At 38.2% G+C, this 11,202-nt stretch overlaps 1 protein-coding gene across 1 annotated transcript; it reads left to right on the top strand.

The window, feature by feature from the left end:
• The first annotated feature begins 6,195 nt into the window (after positions 1-6,195).
• Positions 6,196-9,671, top strand: LOC149260386 (uncharacterized). The gene is made up of 2 exons (XM_089458633.1): positions 6,196-7,345; positions 9,259-9,671. Exons 1-2 carry the CDS (start codon positions 6,196-6,198, stop codon positions 9,669-9,671), a joined length of 1,563 nt encoding a protein of 520 aa, XP_089314759.1.
• Positions 9,672-11,202: the final 1,531 nt, after the last annotated feature.

Genomic DNA, 11,202 nt, shown 5'->3' on the forward strand with positions numbered 1-11,202 from the left:
CCGCCTATATCTCGAGAATGAATGTCGCATTTATCATTTACCTGACTATGATGTGGGGGCTTTCTTACACTTTGAGAGTTAATAAATTTGGTTCCTGCCACCATTGTCTCCAAGACTGGACAACTTTGGCGAAGAAATCAATGTCAAACTTGTGCTCTGGGGAATTGTGTTCAAAAGGGAGATTTAAATGCAGCCAGTGTGGAAACTATTGGCTTGTGTTATTAGCAAATATATTACTGGTCTTCATCATTTGTAAACTTTATTTTATACAGTAAGAAAGAGTGCCAGTAGAAAATATAGATCACCCCTATCACTTGCCTTTTTCCCTAACAAAATTAGTGGTGGTACCTATTACACAGCGAATTTATTTTATTGCGTTTATGGTTATAAACTACATTCTTATATTTATGCTTATAATTGCATTTTTATATATTTTCTTTTATTGTGTTTATAGTTATATTCTAGTGTTTTTTATTAATTATTGTTTTTTTGCTGAGACACAAATTATTTAATTTATATTTTAATGATTTTATAAGAAAATTTTTATAGAAATTGATCGATCTCTTTCTTTATATATCAATTTCTTAAAACTTTTAAACTAGCATTTGCACCAAATGTTGAAAGCAAACGCCGTAAAGCATATATTGAGAAACAATCTAAATAAGATGGAGAGATGTGGCATAAATTGAGAAACCATCTAAATAAGATGGAGAGATGTAGTAGAAATGAAATTCTAACGATGTATAAAGTGAAGTTGATTTAGGGTGTCTAAGACTATATTTTTTTTATATTAATTATTGAATTAATATTGCATATAAATCTCATAAAATTCAACCAAGCAATAGTTCTGGTCAACTTCTTTATAAGAGGGCATTAGATGAAGCCAATGTGAGATTGAGTGAGTCTCGTGTGGTTCGGAAGAGAGCACTAAAGAAATCTAAGAGTGAGAAGTTGTCGACTGATGAGCTTGAGCAGGACACCATTGAGGCTACTTAGAAGAGGGATCAAGGAGGCTGCTCAAAAGAGGGATCAAGGCCGACAGTTTGAACTTGAAGCTATGTAGAGACAACGTGATTTTGATACGGTTTCCTTGCAATCTGCACATCAAGAGCTTCAACGGGTGGAGAAAAACCTCTCCATTACGATGGATTGTAAGGACATCGCGGCTAAATAGGGCATGGAAATAGTCAATACTTCAAAGGCCAATGCCAAAAAAGCAAGAGGAATTGTTTGCAGAGATATGTTTTCTGAAAGAGGCTCTCGATTTGGCATATGCATCATGTTCAATGGTTGAGGATGAAAAGGATGTTATTGCTGAAAAATAGGAATTTGAAGCCAAATAAGCATTTGCAATGGCAAGTAAGGCTAATGAAGAGGTTCAATTGTTGAAGAAAGAATTGACCAATGTCAAGGATATTGAGTTGAAGTTGTCTGATGCACAGAAGTTGAGGTTAACATAGCCAAAGAAAATGCAACTAAATTATTAGATTCCCTTGAAGAAGTTGAAGCTAAGATCGTTGAATCAAAAGAAGATGCACAAAATGCTAATATGGAAATTTCTATTTTCAAAGATCCTCTTCTAGTTCATCTAAGAAATCAGATGACAATTTTGTGTCAATTACAAAAGAAGGGTATGATTTGCTATAAAAGAAAGAATAAGAGGCCGAAGAACATGCAAGTAAAAGAATAGAAAAGGTCCTTGCCTAGGTGGAGCATGTTAATATCAAGGAAAAGGAAGCCTTGCAGAAGTTAAATGAGGTGAATTCAGATCTCGAGAAGAGTAGGAAAATTATAGAACAATTGGAGCATGTTAATATCAAGGAAAATGAAGCCTTGCATAAGTTAAATGCGGTGAATTCAGATCTCGAGAAGAGTAGGAAAATTACAGATCAATCTTCTGAGCAACACTTAGAGGCTGTCTAAATATCCTAAGTAGCCCTAGAAGAAGATTTGAAGTAGTTGAAGGAATGGGCAGAGTACTAGAAAAAGATGGAGAAATGACTATTTGAATAACTAAAGTAGCCCTAGAAGAAGATTTGAAGTAGTCGAAGGAAGGGGCAGAGTACAGAAAGAAGATGGAGAAATGAGTGGAAATATAACTAAATTAACTAAGTATAGCTCAATGTCAGGCTAGAGTCTCATTCAACATATTGGAAGTAGGTGTAGAAGACTTGCAAACATTATTAGATTAATTATTATTCCAAATGGAGACAAAAAACCTTCAACAATAAAAAAGATAATTTTATAAAACTAAGACCAACTCAAGAAAGAGAAAATGTCTTGGAATCAAACATAAAGCGTTCAAGTAATTTCATGCTAGGGAAAACCATCTTATAATCAAGGACCAAGAAATTCTAAAATGTTAAGAAAGGAAAATGCCATTCAATGCAGGTACTTTTACCATTTTGAAAAAAGGAAAATATATGAAAGTTCATATAAACCCATGCTACAAGATTGAGTATATAGTTCTTAGCACGTCAAAATAAGGCACACAAAACCAAAATAGATAGCTACATGCATTTTTAAATATTGTACACTCTTAAAAGTTATATAGCAGTAAATATCAACAACACTCACATAACAAAAGACAAAATGAAGATATCATCATCACAACATACAAAAAGTTGTCGAAAGTACATAACAATAAATATCAACAACACTAACATAACAAAAGACAAAATGAAGATATCATCATCACAACATACAAAAAGTTGTAGAGAATGCATAAGGCCAGTGAATGTGTATGAAATATTGTTTACTCGACAATTTATCCAGTTGCCAAAATTGACATGTTTTCTAAGCTTTAAACTAAAATGATTTTAGAGAATTCCTTAATACAAACTTTATTGCAACAAACTACATAAGGAAATTCAATAAAAATTTCAACATGGAAAAAATATTCCAAGTTATTCTTGAGTTATTTTTAAGTGAGACATGAGCCTCTTTACTGAAATGTGTATGAAATATTGTTTACTCAACAATTTATCCAGTTGCCAAAATTGACATGTTTTCTAAGCTTTAAACTAAAATGATTTTAGAAAATTCCTTACTACAAACTTTATTGCAACAAACTACATAAGGAAATTCAATAAAAATTGCAACATGGAAAAAATATTCCAAGTTATTCTTGAGTTATTTTTAAGTGAGACATGAGCCTCTTTACTGAATCCTTCGCTTGGTCAAAAGTTATTCTTAAGTGAGCTATGAGCCTCCTCTTTATTGCATCCTTGGCTTGGCCAAAATTATTCTTAAGTGAGTCGTGAGCCTCCTCTTTATTGCTTCTTTGGCCAAAAGTTTTTCTTTGGCCTTTGTTATTAATTATCAAATTTTGATATTTATATTCATATTATTATTAATGTAATTATAAGTATTAATAAACTTAAATTAATAGTAATTTAAATGAAATACAAATAAATTAGTTTCTAAAAATTAAATATACAAATATACAAATAAAAAATTATATTAATAAATTTAGGATTTAATATCATAATTTATAATTTGAATAATGGATAAATTGGTTTTTTTATTCATCTCACAAAATTTAACCAACTTGCCCATTTACAAATTAATGTGATCAACTCCAACCTTAAAAACATTTTGTGTAACCTAAAAATGCGATGGCCTTATATTTTCACATTGTCCATTTGTTACAACCCGCCACAAGAATTGTGATTGATTTTACAATCATGTTCACTGTAAATTACTATTATACAATTTGTTGAAATAGTGTATAAATCAGAGAGATCTAAGATGAAGGTTTTCATATCCCATATGTGAAGGATGAATGTAGCAAATTGGTTTCATCGAATTTGTTTTTGAGGCCAAGGAAAATGCATTTTTAAGTGAACATATAGTTTAGGAACAAATGTAAATTAATGTGAATTTCTAAGTGAACATATAGTTTATAAAACAATGTAAATTACTATGATTTTCTGAGGTTGTAGAAGGTTTAAATTTTCTTTTAAAGTCTATTCTCTACCTTAATAAAATTGGTTTAAAAAAACGAAAGTGTTACCATTTTTGTGTCTTAAACATCTTTTTATTTTTAAAATTTTAATTTTTGAGATTTTACATTTATAAGCATGGTTATAATATTATATAATATATTATAAGATATTTATAATAATAATAATATATGATAAATAATATTTCTATAATTAAGTGAGCTCTGCAACCTGCGAGATCCGCATTTTGTGCAATCTGAAGCCTGCGAGCGCGTCCGCTTTCTGAACGTTTTGAACCTGCGAGCGCGTCCGCCGAGGGCTCTGCTGCAGACTGCGGCCGGCCTAGCTGGGTCTGCTAGCCGTGGCCATTTGCCCTGGCTGGGGCTCCCAATCTTGATCGGCATGGAGGCGCAGACTCCCCCACAGGGGCCTCCCTCCCCTCCTCCACCCTCTGCCGCTGAGGCATTCAAATCTTTGTTGGCCTCTTTGCCAAAGAAGAAGATCACGGAAGCTGCAAAGTTTGTGAAGAAGCTAGAGGATATCCCTGAGATCGCCCTTCCGCCAGAAGGACCGATCCAAGTAGCTCTATCTCTGGAAGATCGTGCCCTTGTTGGCCAGTTTACTGGTCTCTAGCCTTCCCCAAAAGCCACAAAGAACTGGGTTGCCAGGAACTGGGCACCTTTGATTAAAGGCAAGGTAACCTCATTCTTCCTCGGGAGAGGATACATTTTGTTCGAGTTTACTGCAAAAGAGGACAAAGAACTCATCTTTCGGAATGGCCCTTACTTCATGGGGCCCCAAGGCCTGTATTTGAATAAATGGACGCCAGACTTCGATCCGGCGGTGGATGTGCCTACAACTGTCCCGGTATGGGTGAGACTCCCCAACCTCCCAGTACATTGTTGGAATTGGGGAATCTCTGAAACACATAGGGAATACCCTTGGCAAATTTATAGACAAGGCGAACAGCAAAGATCAGTACGACTGCGCCAGAATTTGCGTGGAGGTAAATCTGGAGATTGGACTACCAGAAGCCATCAAAATAGTCATAGGCCCCTGGACTCATATACATAAACTGGATTATGAGCAGCTTCTATTTAAATGCTGAAAGTGCCACGTCTATGGACATTTCGCCAGAGATTGTCCGTCCAATGGTGTGGAAGACAAAGGGAAGGATGAGGGATGGAACTAGGCAAAGCGCTCCAAAACCTCGCATAAGAAGAATGCAAACGTGAATGCCAAAGCCCCACAGTCGGGTCCTGCTCAGAAACCCCCCACGGAAAACCAAGGAAATAAATTTGAGATCCTTGGATCGACAATCACGATCTCTCAGGATGCAGGGATTCCAAAGGATGTTACTCCATCTAAAGCCTCCCCCTCATCCAAAAACGCAACAGAGAGATCCAAAGGGAAGATTTCAGAAGAGGAGGAGGAAACACAGGAATCAGAGGAGTTAGAGGAAGAAGGAGAAATAGGAGACTCGCAATCATCATCCAGAAGATCCACAAGAGGACGCAAGTCTGCAAAGGATAAAAGAGATCAAGAAACCTATAAAAACAAACTTCAGGGCAGTCAGCCAACACTCGAGAAACTATTGGCAAAAACCCCGAAGACGACGAGGAATGAAGCCCAGGGTTCCAAAGGAGCCCACCCCAGCAAAAATAAATGATGAAGATAATCTCCTGGAATTGTAGGGGAATGGGCACCAAAGCCAAGGAAGAAGTAATGAACAGTTTAATAAGACGGGAAGCCTTGGACATCCTTCTCATCCAGGAGACTAAATTGGAGGATTCCGCTTTCCTCCAAACAAGCAAAAAATTTTGGAATAAAGACGGAACGCATGCAACCTCTGCTCGTGGAGCTTCGGGAGGACTTGGGTCGCTCTGGAATCTTAATAAGTTCTCATTAATCTCTGAGTCCCTGAATACTCATTGGATTTTTTCAAAAGTGCAGCATTTAGAATCTAAGGAAATTATTTGCCTGTTCAATGTATATGCTCCTAACAATGCAGGTGAAAAAAAACATGTTGGGACTCCATAAAAAGCCTGGCAGATCTAGAGAATCTGGAAAATATAATCATAGCAGGAGATCTCAACCTCACCCTCCTCTCGTCAGAAAAAAGCGGAGGCAGTATCGTTAGAGATCCGACAAGAGAATTAGCGAAGACCTCATGCAGGATTGGGATCTGATAGACATTAAGCCGATTACAGGTAAGTTCACTTGGTCAAACAAGAGAGTTGGTTCGGGTTACATGGCGGCAAGACTTGATAGATTTTTGGTTCAAAGTTCCTTCCTACTTCTTGGATTAGAGGCTAGAATGTGCATTCTTCACAGCAATGTTTCAGACCACAAGCCCATTAGTCTAGAGCTACTTACCCCCAAGGATCTGGGGCCTATACCGTTCAGATTCAGCTCACTTTGGACCAAAGAGGTAGACTTCATGGAAAAGGTCAGAGACTGCTGGAAAGATCCAGTCAAGGGCTCCACTTTTTTTGTTTGGGAGGAAAAACTTAGAAGGGTAAAAGCCATGCTGAAAAATTGGGCTAAGACCTTGCCCAACCCTGCTGCTGAAAGGAAAAAAATTCAAAGCGCTCTAGAAAATCAGCATCTCCATCTAGAAGCAACTGAAATTACTAAAGATGAATTGGAAAAGGAGGCCCAGCTTCAGCAAAATTTCCACAAGACCTGTCTGGCAAAAGAAGAATACTGGAGGCTCAAGTCCAAGAGTCTTTGGCTCAAATCTGGTGACAGAAACTCCTCCTTTTTCCATAAACAAGCCCAAGCCAGGAAAGGCCGCAATTCCATCTCTGAAATACAAGAAGATAACTGCACCCTGAAGGATTTTGCCAGCATCAAAAAGGTAGCCTCAGAGAATTTTGAGAAGCTTTATAGGGAAGACATAGAGGCTGGTCAAAACGATATTTTGCTGGATGTTGTCCCCAGCCTCATCACTTCCAGAATGAACCAGGCACTTGAAGACAAAATCAATAAAAATGAATTCAGGGAGGACCTCTTCGCAATGGACCCCGATAAAGCCTCGGGATCAGACGGATTTACTCCTAGATTTCTCCAGACCTGTTGGCAGATTGTCGAGAAGGAGTTCTTCAAAAAGATCCAGAAATCCCAAGAATGTAAGAAAATTGGAGGTTGCACAAATTCAGCTTTTCTCGCTCTCATCCCTAAAGAAAAAGGGGCAAACTCTTTCAGTAGATTTCGCCCAATCTCCTTATGCAATATTGGGTACAAAGTGATAACCAAAGTGATAGCTAACAGGTTGAAGAAAATTCTCCCCAAAATCATCCCGGAGAACCAAGCTGGATTTATTCATGGCAGACAGCTTGTGGACAACTTCGTTATGGTCCAAGAGGCAATCCATTCCAGCCTTCACCAAAAGGAAAAAGGTATGGTTATTAAACTAGATCTAGCAAATGCTTTTGATCGTGTTAGACATAGTTTTTTATTTGATTTGTTACACAAACTGGGGTTCGGTCAAAGTTTCATCAAGTGGATTAGAGCCTGTATTTCGGAACCTTGGATTGCCCCCCTGGTGAACGGTAGGGCTGTTGAGTTTTTCAAAGCCTCTAGAGGGCTGAGGCAGGGGTGTCCCCTCTCACCCCTCCTATTCGTGCTACAGGCTTCTGTCCTCAGCTTCTATTTAGAAAAAAAATAGCAAGATCAAGACATCGCTAGCCTGTGCATTGCAAGAGGGGTAAAGAACATCAACCACGTCCTCTTCGCTGATGATACCTTGCTGCTGGGGGCTGAAACTCCTCATTCAGCAATTAAATTTAAAGAAGTGCTAGAAGACTATTGTAAGGCTTCGGGCAGTGTATTAAATAATGGCAAATGCCATATCTACTGTTGGAATATACCTGCTTCAACTGCTCATCATTGCTGGAAAATCAATGCTCATTAAAGTCGTTCTTAGCAGCCTTCCGCTATTCAATTTCTCTATTCTCTTGGTGCCTGTGGGAATCATTAAAAAGATGGAGGAGCTAATAAGAAATTTTTCTGGAAAGGAGGTAAACAAAATGAGAAGAGGATTCCCTTAGTCAACTACGAAATTGTCACCAGACCGATTCAGGAGGGAGGACTGAACTTCAAAGACCTCAGTGTCCAAAACTTAGCCATGGGAGCCAAATTGATCTGGAAAATCATAGCTCCAAATCCAGGTTGGGTCCAATTTGCACTGTGGAGGAAATACTTCAGAGGATCGAGGCTTAGATGCCTAGATCAGCCCAAAAATCAATTCAGAACTCCTTTCAGCATGATCAACAACAAAATTGGCTCATTGATAAGAAACCATTCCTTTTGGATTCCAGGAAATGGGAAACGCATTAACATGTGGAATGACAGAATACTAAATAGACCCCCGCTGGCAGACTCGGGATCCATGACAGAGCTGAAATGATGGATGACAAAGGCTAGCATCAACATGCTATGGGACCTCTCGAACTAGAATGGTGACTCTTGGACGAGCTAGAAACAGCTCCGAGTTCCACCCGCCTTACAAATAGAACTGGCAATGTTCACCACGATGTTGCACGGGCTAGCTCCAATTCATGCATGCAAACAGGACGTGAGAGGTTGGGGCTCAAATCTGGCAGGATACACGATAGCTCAGGGCTACGGTAAGTGCCTGGAGCGGCCTCACGTGCCTCCCAATCCAGCTCCCTGGGTAGGCATTTGGAAACTCCCTTCAATTCCAAAATTAATCACTTCTGTTGGCTTCTTTGCCACCAAAAGATTCTAACTAATGATAGGCTTCAGAAAAGGGGCATCTCTGGACCTTCAAGATGCTTGCTTTGCAAGGAAAGCTTGGAATCCGCCCTTCACCTCATGATAGAGTGCAAATTCGCAGATTTCATCTGGCAGGAGCTTCTTGGTTCATGGAATTATAATTTCATCTTCCCTTCCTCTGTTCTGGACTTGTTTGCGGGCTGGATGGCCAGATATCCAGGCCCAAATCCAAAAAATAAAACAGTCAGGGCAGCTTGGAGTGCTCTGCCTAAATTCATCAGCTGGCAAGTCTGGCTGGAAAGGAATAGAAGGATATTCCGAAATAAGGAACAGGATTTCAGAATAGTTGCCAATTCAGTGAAATGTCAGCTAGTTGAGTGGTTGGGAGACAAAGGAGATGATACAAATCTAAGCTAGCAGGACATTGATTTGGGAACTGCCCTCAATTTCAAATTTAAAAAATCGAAAAGCACTTCTATTTCTCTCAAAGACTGGAAAATCAAGAAAAACGAAGAAGATTTTCTATCTTGGCTGTCCAAACAAACACTTCCCTCACTCTTCTTTGATGGGGCAGCCAAAGGAAATCCTGGAATTGCTGGAGCTGGAGGGCTCATAATAAAACCAGATGAAACATCTATGCACAAATTTGCTTGGGGATTAGGCCATTCCTCAAGCATACAAGCTGAAGCGATGGCCCTTTTTCAAGGAATCAAACTTCTCAAAGAGTTGGGCCTCAAGGAGGCAAATGTCTTTGGGGATTCCCAGGTTATCATCAAAGCAGTGGCGACCAATTCTAATCCAACGAGCCTGCAGCTCGCAAGGATAATTACAAGGATTAAAGGCATGGCAAAGTCCCTGAAATTGAAATACTTTCATGTTTTGAGAACAAATAACAAAGAAGCAGACATTGAGGCAAACAAGGCAGTCCAGTTAGTTGCCGAAACTATTCTTAGAAATAATGAAATCTTTTGGGACCCAATCCCCTAAAGAGCCATGTTTTACTGCATATTACTGAAACAGTTTGTTTGCATTTTTAAGCTCGGGAAATCAGCAGCAAAAGTCCACTATATAAAATGTAAAAAGAGGAGCCTGATAAGCGTAGGCGCTATGTTCATCTTGCTGGAGAGACATGCAGAAATCTGCCTCTCTTTTTGTAACCGAATTTGTGGCACTTTGCCATTCAGTTAATGAAATCTCATAATCGGTCTTATAAAAAGAAAATAATAATATATGATAATAATATTTTAACACAAAATTATATATATTAATATTATTTTTTAATAGATTTGTAATAATATTTAGCATAAATCAATAACATGACAAAATATTTAGATGCGAAAGTATTATATATGCATAAATGTTAACCCCCAAAATTATTTATTGCAAAATATATTTTAAAATTTAAAATTTAAATAATAGATTAATTAATAAACTAAATATAACTTCAAAACACTTTAAATTGTTTTCTCAAACCATATTTGAATATTATTTTTTCTCAAACTATATTTGAAGTATTTAATTATTTGAAGTATTAATTAAACTTCAAAACACTATAAACACTAAAACTTCAAAATACTTTAAATTTTTTTCTCAAACTATATTTGAAGTATTAATTAAACTTCAACACACTATCCAAAATTATTTTGAAGCTTTTAATTATTTGAAGTATTAATTAAACTTCAAAACACTTTAATTTGAAGTTTTAATTTTTTTTCTGAGTAAAGACTAATTCTATTAAGAAAGGAAAAATATAGTACAAACAAGCTTGCATGCAAGCGAAGCAGAAAAGCTAGGGAGCCGAAGGAGATAGGCTATCTACCTTGCTCCTTGGAGACAGTCAAGGGAAGGCCATAGAAAACACGGGAATACAAAAATATAGAACTAAGCAGAGAGAGCTACCCCGAGGGGTTGGTTCCAGCTATACGACATTTTTTTCCTTTTTTCTTGCTTACTTTGACCCACCCAGTGGAGTTTGGCTGAGCCATAACAAGTTGTAGACTATTCTGCACTGGCGGCGGAATATCCTTATCAGAATCTGAGGACGAAGAAAAATGAGTACGTTTCTGAGAAATCTGAGGGTCAGCGGGGACTGCCGGACCGACCGAGGGAGCGTCCATCGGAATCTCTTCATTCTGCACATCTGCTTCAGTTTCCTCCTCATCCGAACTAGAGAAATCTAAATCGTCCATACGACGGGGTGGCTCACAAGGATTCCAACGCTTGGATTTGGGTTTGCGTTTCAGATTCTTCTTGTTGTCGAGGAACTGGGTACAGGTACTCTGGAGGTGCCCCGTTTGATGACAATGTCCGCAACGGAAGGCTGTATTCTCATAATCCAAGGTTTGAGTCTAGTGGAAATCTCCAATCTTGAGATTAATCTGATCCGGCAGTCCTTTGCTGATATCTATTTCTGCACAAAGTCTGTCGTAGGTATAGAGACCATTTTCCTTTCTTGAAGTATCTGTAGCCAGGTAGCGTCCCAAAGTGTTTCTAATGGCTAAGAAGACAGAGAAATGAC

This window comes from Pinus tabuliformis, chromosome 6 (genome assembly GCF_031772625.1).
Source record: "Pinus tabuliformis cultivar Carrire ecotype Pingquan chromosome 6, CPIR1, whole genome shotgun sequence".
Classification (NCBI taxonomy): Eukaryota; Viridiplantae; Streptophyta; class Pinopsida; order Pinales; family Pinaceae; genus Pinus; species Pinus tabuliformis.

Bases quoted from the DNA above. Each gene is read 5' to 3' on its own strand.
- LOC149260386 (XM_089458633.1), top strand. From the start codon at position 6,196: ATGGCGGCAAGACTTGATAGATTTTTGGTTCAAAGTTCCTTCCTACTT. The intron at 7,346-9,258 runs GTATGGTTATTA...TTGATGGGGCAG, and splicing joins CCTTCACCAAAAGGAAAAAG to CCAAAGGAAATCCTGGAATT.